This window comes from Peromyscus maniculatus, chromosome 6 (assembly GCF_049852395.1).
Source record: "Peromyscus maniculatus bairdii isolate BWxNUB_F1_BW_parent chromosome 6, HU_Pman_BW_mat_3.1, whole genome shotgun sequence".
In the NCBI taxonomy this organism is placed as follows: domain Eukaryota; kingdom Metazoa; phylum Chordata; class Mammalia; order Rodentia; family Cricetidae; genus Peromyscus; species Peromyscus maniculatus.
Genome location: NC_134857.1, coordinates 12,451,403 through 12,467,998, shown reverse-complemented (window position 1 = coordinate 12,467,998; position 16,596 = coordinate 12,451,403). Strand labels below are relative to the sequence as shown.

The 16,596-nt window shown below is 45.2% G+C and overlaps 1 protein-coding gene across 5 annotated transcripts in view; it reads left to right on the top strand.

The window, feature by feature from the left end:
* Pld1 (phospholipase D1) overlaps positions 1-16,596 on the top strand; it is a 211,329-nt gene that overhangs the window by 137,524 nt on the left and 57,209 nt on the right. For 3 of the 5 annotated variants that reach the window (XM_076573953.1, XM_076573952.1, XM_006971171.4), the window contains 6 exons: positions 1,210-1,410; positions 2,834-3,047; positions 3,833-3,946; positions 12,968-13,096; positions 14,061-14,179; positions 15,925-16,038. In XM_076573953.1, the coding sequence (XP_076430068.1) occupies positions 1,210-1,410; positions 2,834-3,047; positions 3,833-3,946; positions 12,968-13,096; positions 14,061-14,179; positions 15,925-16,038 (891 nt within the window). The remainder of the gene's footprint in view (positions 1-1,209; positions 1,411-2,833; positions 3,048-3,832; positions 3,947-12,967; positions 13,097-14,060; positions 14,180-15,924; positions 16,039-16,596) is intronic. The other 2 variants (XM_076573954.1, XM_016000798.3) reach the window with 1 other exon arrangement.

Genomic DNA, 16,596 nt, shown 5'->3' with positions numbered 1-16,596 from the left:
AAGGGAATCCAGATGAGAACACAGATGTGGCACAGCCAGAACAAGGGGAAAAAGAAAAAAATCATCCACCAAAACTTGGTTCTTAGAAGGATCGTCCAGTTCAAGAACCCTTTAGTCAGAAGAAGAAAGAGAAAAAGAAAAACCTCTAGTTTCTGAAGACAAGAAGAGAAAGTGGGGCTAGCATGAAAAGTGATGGGAAGGATTCTAAGATTACTGTGAACAGAGGCATGCTGGGTAACCAGGTGAACCACACAAAACCTGCCAGAGCTAGTCCAGGAGAAGGCATGAGATCTGGATGGGCATAGCTAGGTAGGAGATTGTGATCAGCAGCTGAAAAACCTCTCCCATGGGAAAAGCATGGGGTCCTTGTGATTCCATCGCGGTGCCCTGATGAGTTCCACCCAGCATTTAAAGAAGCGTTAATATCAGTCATTCTCAAGATTGGCTAGCTCAATACCTTGGTAAAATGGCACATCAAAACTGCTAATGCAGTAAATTTTGTGTTTTATGTATTTTACTATAGTAAATAAAAGCATTTGCCAACATTTTTGGTGTCTTCCTACTTACAAACATAAACATAAGACAGATCCAATAGGATCATGTAGGGAATCACCCTGAAAGCGGCTTCTCAGTGTCTCCAAGCACTTTTACATAAGGAGTTGTACAGGTATCTGTGTGCTCATATCATCGGAGTACAATATAATTTACTAAACGTCTTTCCATAAATGCATGTTGGCTAAATATTCTATTTATTTACTTATTTATGCCAAGGGTAACTATTGGAGGGGATGGAAAGAGAACTCTAGCTGTTAACTTGATAGCCTTAATGATTGCCCTTCAAGTCAAATGCCAGCTCCCTCAAACCACTTCATCTGGCTGAGGACTTAAACCAGAAGAGGGGGGATGTGGGGCCCACGCTTGGAATGTCAGGGACAAGAGGATCTCAAAAGACCAGCCAGGTTAGTCCTTAAAAAAAGAAAGGAAGGAAGGAAGGAGGAGAAAAGAAAATAAAGGAAAGGAAAGACTGGATAGAAGTCTTTCTCTGCTAATACTGAGAATAAAATTTGAAGTTTGAGGGACTTTCTTAGGCATATGTAGAACACATTTTTGTACCTGAATTTTATTTTAATGTTTACAGGGAGAAAGCAGACCTATTTTATTGTGATGTAACAGACATTTATAAACCACCTTCTCTGTGGATTTCTCCAGGTGATGAGGCACCCAGACCACGTGTCATCCAGTGTCTATCTGTGGGCTCATCATGAGAAGCTTGTCATTATCGACCAATCGGTGGCTTTTGTGGGTGGGATTGACCTCGCCTATGGAAGGTGGGATGATGATGAACACAGACTCACAGATGTGGGCAGTGTGAAGCGAGTCACCTCAGGACTGTCCATGGGCTCTCTCACAGTAAGTACCTGTCACCTCTGTGGGACAGCACAAAACGGACAGGCTTGTCTAAACCCATATGAATAGCATGACTGACCCCGTGATTCAGAGGTGGCATCCAAGAGGTGTGATGGACATACCCACTAGCCTGCTCTACCTGCCTAACCCGGAACCCGGCCTCGTTCAGCTTCTCTCCCATAGGGAGAGAGAGCGTGAGGTCGGTGTAGCGGTTTAGTGTATGCTATTTCAATCAGCTCCCTGGTTTTCTGTTCAAAGTAGGAATTTAATTTTCTATTTGAGAGAAGATGTTCATGAACAAAAATGTGTGACAGTTGGTACTTAGGTTAAATAAGAGTAAGAAGCCCATCCCAGGAAGCTTCCAGAGCTTCGTTTTGTGCACTTCACTTATAAGAGTGTGTGCATTTGTTTTTAGCATTTCCCTACTTACGGATGCAAAAATCAGCAGATCAGTTTGGGGTCACTTAGAGTGAATTGGAGCAGGAAGTTACCTAATAATTTCCCAGAGCCCTGCTAATCAGGAGCTGCCAAAACACTTGTTCTGGGTTTCAGCTCTCCACTGCCAAAGTGCTGTATCCTATTCAAAGATGTCGTGGGCTCTTCTTACTTACTGATGGTTACGTTGTGCTGGCTTCTGAGGGTTGAGAGGAAGAACAATGTACCGCCTAGACAAACGGGTTAGCTTTTCTCATCGAAGTGACCCAAGACTGGACAAGGGACGCAAGGGAGGTGAGGCTGCTTGGCCACAGGTTAGGTACAGTCCATGCTGCTGAAGGTGTGGAGGCAGGAGCTGGACTCCTGCTCGTCCCATTCCAGCTGCAGTGAGGAAGCTCAGAGAAGACAAGCCCTCAAGCCTCAAGGCCCTCCCCCAGTGGTTCGCCTCCCCCAGCAAGGTTCCACCTCCTAAAGCCTTCCAAAACACTGCCACCAACTGGGAGCTAAGTGTTCAAACAGCCTGTGGGGAACATTTCTCGTTCAAGCCACAGCAAAGGGTAACAAAGAAAATGATTGACCGGGCAGTCAGTTCAGTAGAGCAGTTGTGTAGTTCAGCAGTGGATTTCAGTAGTGTAATTAGTGTGAGGTAAAAGGGTCAGAGAAGGAAATTTTGAGAATTTTAGCTAGGTGTGGTGGCACGCACCTTTAATCTCAAAATGTGGGAGGAAGAAGCAGGTGGATCTCTGAGTCTGAGACCAGCCTGATCTACATAGAAAGTTCCGGGACAGCCAGGGCTATGTAGAGAGACTCTATCTCAAAAGCAAAATAAAAACAAAAGAATCTGACTGCAAATCCCCACCACCCCATGGCTGACCTGAGACTCTAAGAGTTTGTTCTGAGGGAACCACCACTGTCTGTAAACCTCCTCTCAGCTCTACTGAAGTGAAAGCCCATTGCATGTCACACATTTTTTTTTTAATAACTTTCTCAGGCAGCAACAATAGAGTCTATGGAATCCTTAAACCTAAAGGATAAACACGAACCTCATAAAAACGAGCCCGTCATGAAGAGTCCAGATGAAACAGACGGCAAGCTGAGAGGGATAGGAAAGCCCCGGAAATTCTCCAAGTTTAGTCTCTATCGACAGCTGCAGCGTCGCCATCTACACAGCTCGGACAGCGTCAGCAGCATCGACAGCGCCTCCAGTGAGTCACGCCTTTGCTGGAACGTCTCGGGGCTGTGCTGTGACCCTCGCAGCCGGGCCTTGGCCGACCGCTTTTACAAAATCTGTGGTGGCATTGAGTGAGTAATGCCTCAAGATGGCCATGCCGCCCCATGTGACACCACGGCACCTCTGGCACTGTTTTTATTTTGAGACAGGGTCTCACGTATCCCAGGCTGGTCTCAAACGCACTATGTGGTAGAGACTGATCTTGGGGTCCTGTCCATCCCACCCTAGATCACAGGCAGGCACCGAGATGCCTGTTTTATAAGGTTCTGGGATTTAACCAAGGGCTCTCTCTCTGCATGTAAGCAAGCACACTACCAATTGAGGTCCGTGTCTGGTTTCCTCATTTAAAAATGTATTTATTTATTATCAATACAAAGTAGTCATAACGACCACTGTTGAAACTTTTGATGGTCCCATAATGACTAAAGCTTTCTAAAATATGACACACTATAAAGGGAAAAGGAAGGCCTTAGGTATACTTTACAAACCTTATGTAGAAGAAATGTATTTCTCTTTTCATCCAGAAATATATCAGTAGACATCAGATATTCTATATCTTATGAGTTGACTATTCTTTGCAAATCTTGCTTAGAGCTCTGTGATTTTCTATCACACTAGCTCCCATGGCTGTTTCTGTAGACCTGTTTATTTTAAAAATGGTTAAGCTTGCTTTCAAGTTTAGAAAATTTTATATAGATACATACATATATATGTAAACGTTTCTTTGTAAAACAAAAGAGAACTCTCAACTTTCTCCAGGTTATTCTAACCACTATAGAAGCCACCAGAATCTAATCCATGGTTTAAAGCCCCACTTGAGACTCTTTCGTCCTTCCAGTGAGTCCCAGCAGGGGCTGGCTGGGCACAGCACTGGTAAGTGACTCGCTAGTGTCAGGAGCCCACGGGCTTCAGCTTCTGTTGCTTCTCCTGCCATGTGAGCACAGTGAGTGTGTGTTCAGAACGGCTTGCTGCTCAGTCTTCGTGTCCCGTGTTAGGTAGGACCTGCTCCATGTAAGTGCAAGCTCTGTGCTTCTGAGAACCTACACGCCAGTGGTGGAGAGAAGAAAACATGCTGAGCAACCCTGGAGCACAAGGCATGCATTCACAAGCACACACACACACACACACACACACACACACAGGTGTACAGTTCTGTGCAAGGCCCTTGCTGACCCAGAGAGATGTTTCCAGTAGGGAGCTTGTCCTCTGGGTCTGACAGTGAGGACGGGAAGCTTGAGGGGTAGGTGAGGATGGGAAGCTTGAGGGGTAGGTAAGGATGGGAAGCTTGAGGGGTAGGTGAGGTCGGGAAGCTTGAGGGGTAGGTGAGGATGGGAAGCTTGAGGGGTAGGTGAGGACGGGAAGCTTGAGGGGTAGGTGAGGACGGGAAGGTGTTGCAGGTGAAGGGAATGATCCCAGCAAAGGCCCTGAGATGGAAAAGACCAACATTTTACCGGTTAACAGGAAATGCCACTTTCGGCTGAGACGTGGTGACGGGTGTTAAGAGGACACACTGGGGCACAGAGTCCCCGAGAAAGTGGGGAAAATATGACTTGATTTGTTGAAAAAAATCGTGAAGGTTTTGGTAGAGCTATCATGTTTTCCACAGGATGAGTTAGAAAATGTTGTCTGATTCCTTTTATGAGAAGAATTTATCAGGGCCTAAATTATGGAGGTGGGCATGGAGATGATTTGGCAACTCCTCTGACCTAAGGATGAGGAATTAGCACAATAAACCAGCAGCCGAGTGTTCAGCTGCTCCCACACTGCCCTGGATGCCTGTGATGCCTGACAGGAACATGATCTCCTTGTCACCGATGAGAAAACTTGACCCTGATGGCAAGAGACTCACTTACCCAGTGTAGTCCCAGTTCATCCGCGTCTCACACTCAGTATTTACGTGTGGAACTTAGCAGAAATGCAAACACCTGGTCCATTTGACCTCGGCTTGATCCCAAGGCTAAGATTTTGTTCTGCTAGATTAAGATGTGGGAGACCCACTGATAGGCCGGCATGAATCTCCAGGGAACCTGACTAGTAGGGCTGGAACTTAGAGAGTGGCTCCAACGTTCTTTAGGAATCCAGCTTTTAAATTGTTTTGAATTCTATGTGTTTATTTTTGTGTGTACATATGAGGGTGCCTAGGTTACTATGGTGACTGTGCGGAGGTCAGAGAGGACTTGTAGGAGCTGGTCTTCCCTTTCCACTAAGTGGGGCCAAGGGAGTGAACTCAGGTCTCCAGGCTTGGTAGCAAGCTCCTTTATCTGCTGAGCCATCCCATGGACCCAGACACAGCAATTTTTAAACTGCATTAACTATATGTAATGAACCAAAGCTCAGTGTAACTGTTAATCTTGTAAATTCTATTGATACCCACTTAAAAATAGGAAACGTTATATGGGAGGTGTCTCAGTTATTTAACATAAGGCTAGTTCTTGATTGGCATATAAGTTCATGGCAGCTTTCATTTTTGTCTGTGCCTGTGTGCACCTCAGTGTTCTGAGGTCTGGAGGCTTCCGGGTTACCGAGAGGGGACAAAGACAGGACAAAGACCTGCAGCTCTAAGTATTAAGAAGCATTCTTAATTAAGCAGGCCTGGAGAGCGGCCATTCTGGTGTGTGTGTTTGCTGCTTTGTAAGTGAGGTTCAAAGTGGGATAAAAGAATGAAATTGCTGAAGTGTGAAAGGGTCTGCCCCTTGACAGTCAGTGGGGGGCAAGGGGTGGGGGTGGGGGTGGGGAGCAGGTGGAACTGAGGCACATTAGGCCAACCCTGGCTGTGGGTGTGAGAGACCCACAGTGATGCTGCTGGGAAGTGTCCTTGACAAGCATTTACAGTCTCCTCCACTCACTGACTGGAGACGTGTTTATTTTAAGAGAAAAGAAGGAAGTAAACCACCCACATTTTAGCCTCTGGAATTGATAAGGAAGTAGGGGTTGGGTCATCCTTAATGAGACAGAGCAGCCATTAAAGCAGAAACTCACATTGTTCTTTAAAGATTTATTTTAACTTTAATTATGTGTATATTTGTGGTGGCTGCAGGAAGCCAAACTCAGGTCGCTGAAATAACAGCATGCACGCCTAACTGAGCCAGCTCTCCAGCCCCTTGCATGCTTAATTGAATAAATGTGTACTGAGCCCTATGCCATGCCAACCACCGTCCTAAGTACTATGAATGAAATTAAGGTAATAAGGATGGATGTTACACACACTGGCCGTTGCTTGTAGTATATCAAGCAGTGATAATTATTACAGTGGAGACCAATGGTGTGAAAGCAGAGGGGTGAATTACTCTTCTTAAATAACCTGATTAAAGAATGATATTTATGGGTTGAGTTTGAACTAGACATCAAAAAGGAGAGGAGGAGAATAAGAAACTTTGGGGAGGTGTCCTAAGCCAGGAGCAATAGCAAATTCAAAGAGTGCAAGGCAGGGGAACGATTGGGATGTTCTAGAAATGTGGCTGTGGAGGTGGGAATGTTAGACAAGCAAGAAGGTGGGGACTGGATGGATTATAAGCAGCTTTGCAGGCTACTGTAAGAATTTCATCTCTGCAGAAGTCAGTAAGTCATGACTGGAAGGGAAGCCACATGGAAGGGACTCCCAGGATGCCTTGCCGTGCGTGCAGAGGCCAGTATGCAGGGTACAGGTGTGAGGGGTCCCTGCAGGTGTCCAGGCAGGGGAATGAACTGCATGAAGAGATAAGTATGAAAACCAGGTGCAGGCTGACTTTGTTAACCTGGATCAGACTCCAGGGAGTCTAAAAAGAGACAGTTTCTCTCCAGTGTACTTAAGCCCAGTATAATTTGGAAAAAAAGTTTCTTGATGGAATACAATCCCCTGTGCACAAAGAAGCATAATTACATTGAAACTCAACTCAGGGCACACGTCATTTCCTCCAAGAAGATGGGTTCTAGAGATAGGCTGCCTGTACTAGCTTAAGGGCCTAAAGTTCTGACCTGGTCTGGTCATACAGATAGTGTAGACGTCATTTGGGCTGTTAGGCACCGTCTGGTCCTGATTGTATGAGTTCCGGGGAGCCGCTGGCCATGACAGTCATTTAGATTCCTAGTCACCTCCAGTCCTGGTTGTAGGAGCTGGATACACCTGGCCTAACAGGTAACACAGATCACCCTACTGTTTATCACTCCCAACTCTCAACTTTCGGGGTGGAAAAACAGGTTTTTCATCTTTCTTACTGGAAAGACAATCCTGTGTGCTTAGCATTCCTGGTTTCTCTGGAGATCTGTGGGTGCAAGGGCCTCCTTGCTGTGCTTCCAACACAGGTAAGATCACTGCAGGGTTCATGCAGAAAGACTGCGCTAAACTTAATTCCTCTTAATGAGGTCAGTAACCATGGTAGATTCTGTAGTAAGTATTTTAATTCAAAGAGCATTCAGCCCCCCTCATGGATTTTTTGCTTTGTTTTGTTTTTGTTTTTGAGACAGGGTTACTCTGTGTAACAGCCCTGGCTGTCCTGGAACTCACTCTGGCTGGAAACTCACAGCCTCAAGGATTTTTTTTTTTTTTTTTTTTTTTTTGTCTTTTCAGAATTATGTTCTAAGGGTGGTGCCAGGTTTCTATTGCTTTGCTTGACACTATTTTAAATACAATATTTGATTCCTCTTATACTTGGGAAACATTTGCTGAGCTTTCTTTTGTAAGTAATATTGAGCAGATCAGTAAGCAGGATTTCACATTGATGGGGTGGTAATGGTAAGTTAAGGCTTCTCCAGACTTCTCTGGGCTGCAGTGCACCGGGTGCATAAGACGCCATGTTCCCTCAAGAAGCTTAGCTCAGGCAGGCATGGTAGCACGTAGCTGCAGTCTCAGCTTTTGGGGAACAGGGCCAGAGGACTGTGGCAAACCTGAGGCCAGCCTGGCTTCCACAGTGAGTTTGAAGCCAGCTAAGGCCAGATAGGTCTTGTCTGAAAACAAAACAAAACAAGACAAGGAAGAAAACCAGCTTATTGTCTGATAGCTGATCGTGAAATAGTTTGAAATCTTTTACTGATTAGCATGGTGGTCAGCACTCTTGCTGCAGGTGAAACCTTCTTGACAGACTCAAGACAAGGTCGCAACCCTTCCCACACACTTGGAAATCTAGAAAGCTTGAAGACTGAATATTTCAAAAACACATAGCTCATTCAGGACCTGGATTGGAACTACCCTCAGATATGAAAATAGGTTCAAAATGTAGGGTATTGAGAATGTAGCTCAGTGGTAGAGGCCTTGCTAGCACACATGAGGCCCCAACACTACAAAAGACTTGGAAGGCAGAGACCGAGAAAGGAGAGAACAGTTGTTTCGGGATAATGTTCTATCTTAGGGCACAGATTTGAAAATGAATACTAAAAGAACTTATTTTCAGTTTTCTTTTTTTTTTTTTTTTTTTTTTTTTTTTTTTTTTTTTTTTGGTTTTTCGAGACAGGGTTTCTCTGTGTAGCTTTGCGCCTTTCCTGGAACTCACTTGGTAGCTCAGGCTGGCCTCGAACTCACAGAGATCCGCCTGCCTCTGCCTCCCGAGTGCTGGGATTAAAGGCGTGCGCCACCACCGCCCGGCCCATTTTTCAGTTTTCAAACTTAAGTATGAAGTGGGACAAACCCACAGAGGTCTACAAGAAACCCTGGAGTCAGACATGGTCCAGAATCTAGAACGTGCTGGGATATAGAAAAGTGATGTCACATCCATGGCCTGTGTTATGTGGCACTCACACCAGGCTCCAGCAGTCCAGGGCGTGTAAGCAAACTGTACATATATGGCCTGAGCCGGACAACGCAGTCAGGATAATCTCACATCAGTTCAGGTCAGCTTCTGATAAAACATGAACCGGGAACACACCATCGCGCTTTTAGAGTTTGGGAACTGGGAAGTTGTGGATTCCTTTTGTTAGGTCCAGGATCACGAAATAATGGAGGACAGACTGCCAAAGTCTATTAAAACAGGAGCAGACTTTATTACAGAAAAAACAGAGATAGAAAAGAAAATCACCCCAGGCCACAAAAGCTTATCAGCTAGCTGAGACCACAGCCAGGGGTCGGGATTCTGAAGCTGTGGCAATGGAGGTGGGTTCTGGCCCCCTTTTTATAGCAAGAAATAAGCATTAGGCATGGACAAAAGAATTTGTAGAGCTTTTAGAGACAAATTGCTTCTTAGGTTTTACAGTTTTCCGTTAACAAGGTTTTAGAGGGTTTCATCTAAATGATCGTATATCCCTGCAGCCCTTCCTGACACAGTAAATTGATGATTGTCCAAACCTGCAACTTTCCCTAACATAGCTGAGTTCCCAGAGCGGGAGGAATACGAAGCAATGCAAAGCAGGTTGTCACGGAGAACTCGTTAAAAGTTAACTTTGGCTTTGGTAATGAGTGGTAGGGGGCTACCGAAAAAGAGCTAACCCCAGGACTACAGAGGGCAATCTTTAGTAAGAAAAAAACCTAACATTTGGGTTGCTGACAGAGCTGCCCATCATAAAACACGGAAGGGCCCAGGTAAAGGTTAATCCCCATTTGCTAGCAAAGCTGACGACTGTCGGCGTCCATCTCTTAAGCTTATAATTTTTTATTCCTATATTTTTATCTTACTCCTATATTTCTGGACCCTTCACTTTGAGTAGACTGGGCTGGTGGAGTCTGTCTAGGTCAACTTATGGAGGCTCCAGTGAGTCAGGCTGAAATCTTCTAATTCAAAAAATGCTGGAGAACACCATGGTGGGGTGTAGCTGAAGTTTCCCTGTGTCCTGGCCAGTCAGCGGTCAGGACAAATCTCTCTCACCCGCCAGTCCTGCAGCCGCTCAGACCCAAGTAAACACACAGAGGCGTACATTAATTATAACTGCATGGCCGTGGCTCAAGCTTTTAGCTAGCTAGCCCTATATCTTAAATTAGCCTGTAACTATTAATCTATGTATCACCACATGTTTTGTGGCTTTACCTGTGTGCCATTATATGCTGCTCCCTGGATGGCAGTCTGGTGTCTCCTGACTCAGCCTTCCACTTCCCAAAATTCTCCTTGTCTGTTTATCCCGCCTATACTTCCTGCCTGGCTACTGGCCAGTCAGCATTTTATTTATTAATAATAATAATAATAATAATAATAATAATAATAATAATAGCAATGCATTCACAGCATACAGAACATCCCACTACAGTGGAGGGAGGGGGTGGTGGTGGTTAAAGGTAAAGATTCTTTGAAGGATATACTTGATGTAAAGGGATCCAACTAGGTTGTGCCAATGTGCTCAAGACTGAGGTAGATGGAAATTTCCTGAAGAATGATTAGACTATCCTTATGGTTTCAGAAGTGGTGATGGGAGGAAGATAGTTGGGCCGAGTAGTGGAGAGCAGCACAGGCCCTGAGAGGCTGGAACTGAGTTACCCATGGAGGGATTGATGCTGCAGGATGCTGGCAATTTTAGTGTTAGGTGTGACAAAAAGAGGTGACCTCAGCAAGGCCTGGAGACTCCTGGCAAGAACAGAAGATGCCCTTGTGCAAACTTTGGCTGCTGGCAGACCAGGGCATAGAGAACTGGCATGGGGCACCAAGGAGAGAGACGAAATTGTGATGATGTCATTCGGGAGCCAGATGTGGTGCTGGTGTGCCTGCTCACAGCTGTCCACGTGTGCACAGCTGCCTCTGTGTGTCTTGAGGAGGACTGCCTCCTCAAGAGGAATAGTTGAGACTTGGCTAGAAACAAAAGCATATTTGAATTGCGGGCATCTGAATTCAGTTACTGTTAGGGTCGTTTTCTGAGACTAGAAATTTACTTTCATTTTTTTTTCAAATGATAACCACCTATCATAATATTTCAACAAGTGTATGGGTGTCTGTGTTAGAATCTTAGCTTCATTTCTCAAGTTGATGAAAATAAATTATATTTATACATATGTTTGCAGTCACCACACACAGCTAATACTGTGTCTCAAACTTAATAGTTACATTTGTGTCTCTTAATTTTTTCCTACAGGGTGGGGGTGGGGGTGCACCCATGCGCATGTGGCATGGCAGGCCTGTGGAGAATAGAGAACAACTTGAGGGAGTCAGTTCTTTCACCTTGTGAGCCCTGGGATTGATTCAGGGCCCCGGGCTCAGTTGCAGGGACCTTTGTCTACACAGCCAGGTCTCTGTTTCTGTGTTTTGTCAGTTTGGGATCGACTCATCATTTATTTTATGTTCTCACTCTCTGTCCCTCCTTCCTTACCTCCCTAGCTCAAGTCTCCCTTCCCAACAAGATCCGTGCTTGCTATGAAGCGCCTGCAGTAGCCCGCAGCCCACACATGCTCTTTCCTTTCAGGTGTGCACAACAGGAAAGCCAACAGCTGGGAGAGGACAGTAGAGGTCTGCTTCAAGCAGTAGTTGCTTCTGTTGACATTGACACTTTAAACCATTTTTCATTCAGTATACTTAGTGACCTTTGGAAAGTTAATTATTAATTTTGAGATAGAATATTAGGTGTGTGGTGACTGAATAAAAGTATTTGTTCTGCAAACATTTATTAATTACTTCCTGGATACTGGGAGCCACAGCAGATGGTGAAGGGATACGGTGCTGACTCTGAGGAGGGAAATCCACTCAGCATTTTATGCAGTTGCATGGCCTGGTCAAAGGCCTGGGGAGGGCATTTCCAGACAGGACAACATCAGTGCTGGTGACGCCACTCCCTGAAGGGGTCTGCTCTGTCTCTCTTGAGGTTGGGATGATGTGGCCTATAGTGAACGACTAAGAGATCAGGCCAAGGGAGGGAAGAGCATTGTACACAGAATGGGTAACACGCAAACTGCACAGAGGCAGGGCGGGTCAGCCTGCAAAGTATAGTGAAAACTAGGGCATGTTGAAGCCTGGGGCCAGGTGAAGGGAGGTTGGGGAGAAAAAGACAGATGGCTGTCGGATCGGGAGAGACTCCTACATACGCTGATCCCTTAGTGCTTGAACCACCTGTAGAAGGGAGCTGATTCCAGAGAGGGTTTTCAACAGCTTCGCATTTCACCAAGACAGTCCTGGGGTGATACGGCAGTGGAAATGTGGGGTGGCCAGTAGACTCTCACTGGCCTCTTCAAGTGGTACTATTATTATTCATTCACCAATCATTCCCGCACCCCACGCCTGCCTGTCTGACGCCTCTTTTGTGCCTAGCACTACCTTTGTGGTTTCTGTTCGGCTTCTCCCCTGCTTCGTTGTCTTTACGACTGACACATCCCTGAGACCTTTGCACTGCTTAACTTGAGGTGTCGGTTCTTAAGTAGAGTGGTCCGCTAGGCTCCTTGTGGAATGCTGCTGCAAACTGCCGCTTTGGTGCCTCGATTGTGAGCTTCCGTCTGTTCTATTTCTGTGGATGATGTTTGTGATTTTAGGAGTATAGAATGTTAGAGACTGAAAGATCATAGCTGTCATCTAGGGCAAATCATACTTTCTACATGGAAGGCTGTATGACCCCCAAATGTAGAAGCCTGGTGTCTATAGCTAATTCTGGGGCTGGAACATGGACTGCCTCTAAATATGAGACTCATGCTTTTTGAGATGAGAAAGGCATGAATATCCACCATATTGGGAAGGGAAGAGGTACCTGGCTCCTGTTGCCTCTGTCTAGTGTGTTCTCATCCTCATCTGGCTGTAGTGTTCTTGTGGCGCCCCACATGGGGAATTCTTTCTTTACTCTGTGGTCTAGTCTCCCTGGCCTGGTAGGCTTTGAGAATAAGCTACTCAATTGCCAAGAACATTAACTTCCACGGTCTAAGGACGACTCTGGTTAGAGCCTACATTGCTACCTAAAGAGAGCCTCGAGAGGGTTGATCAAATGGACACAGGCTGTCCTAGTGACAGGATCCGGGAGGAAAAGTGAGGGACGCTCTGCGGGCCGACCCAGCTCACAGTCTCTGAGCCAATCTTGCACTGTTCACAGACACTGGCTCCATCCGAAGTGTGCAGACAGGTGTGGGCGAGCTCCACGGGGAGACCAGGTTTTGGCATGGGAAGGATTACTGCAACTTTGTCTTCAAGGACTGGGTTCAGCTGGACAAGCCTTTTGCTGGTGAGTATCGGGAGGAGGGTGGCTTCAGGCTCTGCTGTGTTTTTCACTCTGAGGCATCTCAGCAAGTACGCATGTACATGATCCAAATGCCTTCTGTTTTGTTTAAGGTTTTTATTTGCATTTATTGACCATATGTACATTTTTGTACATGTATATGAAGTACTTTGGACCTACCCACCCCCATCACCCTTTCTTCTCCCTCCCGTTCCCATTGGCCCCCTTCTCTTCCCAATGAGAAACCCTTCTACTTCTGATGGTCCAGTGAGTTTAATTAGGTTTGCATGGGTAAGGGGTCACTTACAGAAGCACAGGTGACTCCCAAGTGGCTACACCACTGAAGAAAATGTCATTTCCTTCCCTGGCTGCCATTAGCAACCTGTAGATCCTCGATGAGGAGCCGGGGCCTCATGGCTGTTTATTTTTGTCTTTGAGGTTTTGGTTAAATTTTAGAGATCTGATTTGGTCATTACCTGTATGAGCTTTTTGTTGTAGTGGTAAGAAAAAAAACATAAAACTTAAAATTTCCCACAGGTATATTTTAGGGTAATAAACTGAAATTTTCCATCAGAGGGTAGCCTTCTTTTGGTCATGTCCTTTTGTATTTATTTTCTCTGTCTTTTTTTATTAGAGGATGTATCTTAGATAATGATTGTGCTTATATCTAAGAGGTGGCCAGTATGGTGTTGTGCATATAGATAGCCTGCTGTTATTGCCACAGATCAAAAGGAAAATCTTATCAAGCATGCAGGCTTAGATTATTTGTACCAATTCACATCTTGCCTTGTCTGTAGATTAATACTGAGTATATATTAGGGTTAGTGGAGTGGGTAGATGACTGAATTTCTTGATTGAAGATCTGTGTTTGCCTTGAGCATGACTATGTTGTATCCTGGTTGAGTTCAGAGTGTTTTTGTCCCCTGGCGCTGAACTTAGTGATGTGTCCTTGCCTGGTGGCCCTGGGCAGATTTCATTGACAGGTACTCCATGCCCCGGATGCCTTGGCATGATATTGGTTCTGTGGTCCACGGGAAGGCAGCTCGTGATGTGGCTCGTCACTTCATCCAGCGCTGGAACTTCACGAAGGTATCAATGTTGTTAGCACTTGGCCCACATTGGTCCCTGGCTGAGGAGAAGCTCAGAGGCTTGGCAGGAAAGGACTGCTGTGGCCACATCTGTGACACCACCTATTGCTGGGGATATCATTGTCATAGTGTTGGGTTTCCGAGTACTACAAAAAAAGGAAGCTGTCTTTTGGAGTATTATGACAGACAACTCCAGATGTAAAGGGATAAATGCGGCAATCACATCCTGTGAATTTAAGCCTTTGAACCCCGTAAGCAGAAGTGTCAAGTATTTGCAGAGACAGGGCCAGTAGGTATGTAGACAACTACTATAGAATCTGCAGGGCTGTTTAGATGAGAGGCTCAGATCCTGTGCTGGCCTGGCCCACCGCTGGCACAGGACCGTGGAGCTGGCTCTGAGCAGGGAAAGCAGAAGCCAGAGCCATTTCTTTCCTCCAGATGGAACCCACTTACAAGCTAGCAAGCAAGACCCTAGCATGCAGAAATTCAGCCTTGTCATTGGTGCTGTTAAGGCCCCCTACATTAACTTAAATAATGATGCTGTCTGCTCTGATAACCTGGAAAAGAGACCTAGTTGAGTTACTTCCATGAAAAACTTAGGGTATTAGTTTACTTACTATTCATGTGAAAGTTACAAAAAAACATCAGTGCAGTATTTTAAATTCAAGTTTGGAGGGGATACCTGAGTAAGCAAAGAAATATTACTTTTTTTTTTTTAGTTTTTCAAGACAGAGTTTCTCTGTGTAGCCTTGGCTGTCCTGGAACTAGCTTTGCAGATCAGGCTGGCCTTGAACTCACAGAGATCCCCCTGCCTCTGCCTCCTGAATGCTGGGGCTAAAGATGTGCACCACCACTGCCCGGCACAATATTAGTTTTAATCTACTGTACTGTCAAAAATAAAAATATTGCTAATATTTACAGTTGCTATGCTCCCATGCCCTGATCCTGGGAGGATAAATTAATACAACACCCAATAGTATTTTAGGTATAAAATCTTTTCCTGCTGGGCGGTGGTGCACACGCCTTTAATCTCAGCACTGGGGAGGCAGGCAGGCGGATCTCTTTGAGTTTGAGGCCAACCTGGACTACAGAGTGAGTTCCAGGAAAGGCACAAAGCTACACAGAGAAACCCTGTCTCGAAACCGCCCCCCTCAAAAAAAAAAATTCTTTTCTCAGGAAAAGTATTTCCACATCACTTCTGATGGTTCACATACAGCCAGAACTAGTTAAAATGCTAATTAATGGTACTAAAAACATTGTTTTTGAGACAGGCTTCCTATGTAGCCCACCCTGGCCTGGACCTCACAGTATTCCTCCTGCTTTAGCGTCCAGAGTTATAGAGTGATAGATGAGCTCTGAGTTCCTGAGTAATATGATCAAATCAGGATCCTTAGTCCTATTTTACTGTGAAGATGTTTAAAATGAAATCATGCCTAATTGCTGTGGTAAGACATTTACAAAATAGTAAGACAAAATAAGAATTTCATTTTTGCAATTTTATATCGCCGTCACTGTGGGTTACATCTAGTTTTCTCCTACAATATAAAAGCATGTATGCCTGCCACCAAGGCAGAAGAGAAAGAGGATGCAGGAAACAAAGGCAGCTTCCAGCTTTTAACTTAGAAAAATCCGTTCATAATTATTTTGCTTCCAAGGGACCTGCATTTCTTTTCTTGCATCCAAGTGAGGAATAATGGATCTTGTTCCTCGTTTGTAACTGTTTTGAATTTGCCTTTTCTGTTTCAGATTATGAAGCCAAAATACCGCTCCCTTTCTTACCCTTTCCTGCTCCCCAAATCACAGACCACTGCACATGAGCTGAGGTATCAGGTGCCTGAGGCAGTCCCCGCCAGAGTGCAGGTGAGCAAAGGGCTGCTGGGTAATGTCCTTGTGACTGCCACCTTGGCTTCAGATTTCCCAATAAGCGTTTTTTTTCTGAGGCATGCCTAAGTGGATCTTTGAAAATTCAGTGCTGTATTTACTCTTAGTGAATTCAGTTCCCCATCTTTCCAAAACTCTTGCATTATGTCTAATAAATGCATGACCTCATAAAGGCCACAGTGCAGTCATAGCTGCTCCTATAATCCCTTGAGGGGTTCCCAGAATTCCTTGAGAGGTGACCCTAGCAACACTTACACAGTAAACCTGGGCTGGGGCTGCTTAAGCACCAGGGATGATGCTGAAACTTGGAGTCTGGGAAGGGAGTTCTCATTCAATCGATTTAGTGCTTAATTAACCAAATACCTTTTAGAGGCCCTTTTAAAAGAGTAGGAAGTTGTTTAATAGAGTCATAAAATTTTACAGCTTCCATTACAACCTCTCAAATTACAAACAAGGAAACCCATGACCAGCAGGACTCTGAGGTTTATCCAGGGCCACCCACTGCCATGGATCCAAGCTCTGGCCCAGTTGTACACA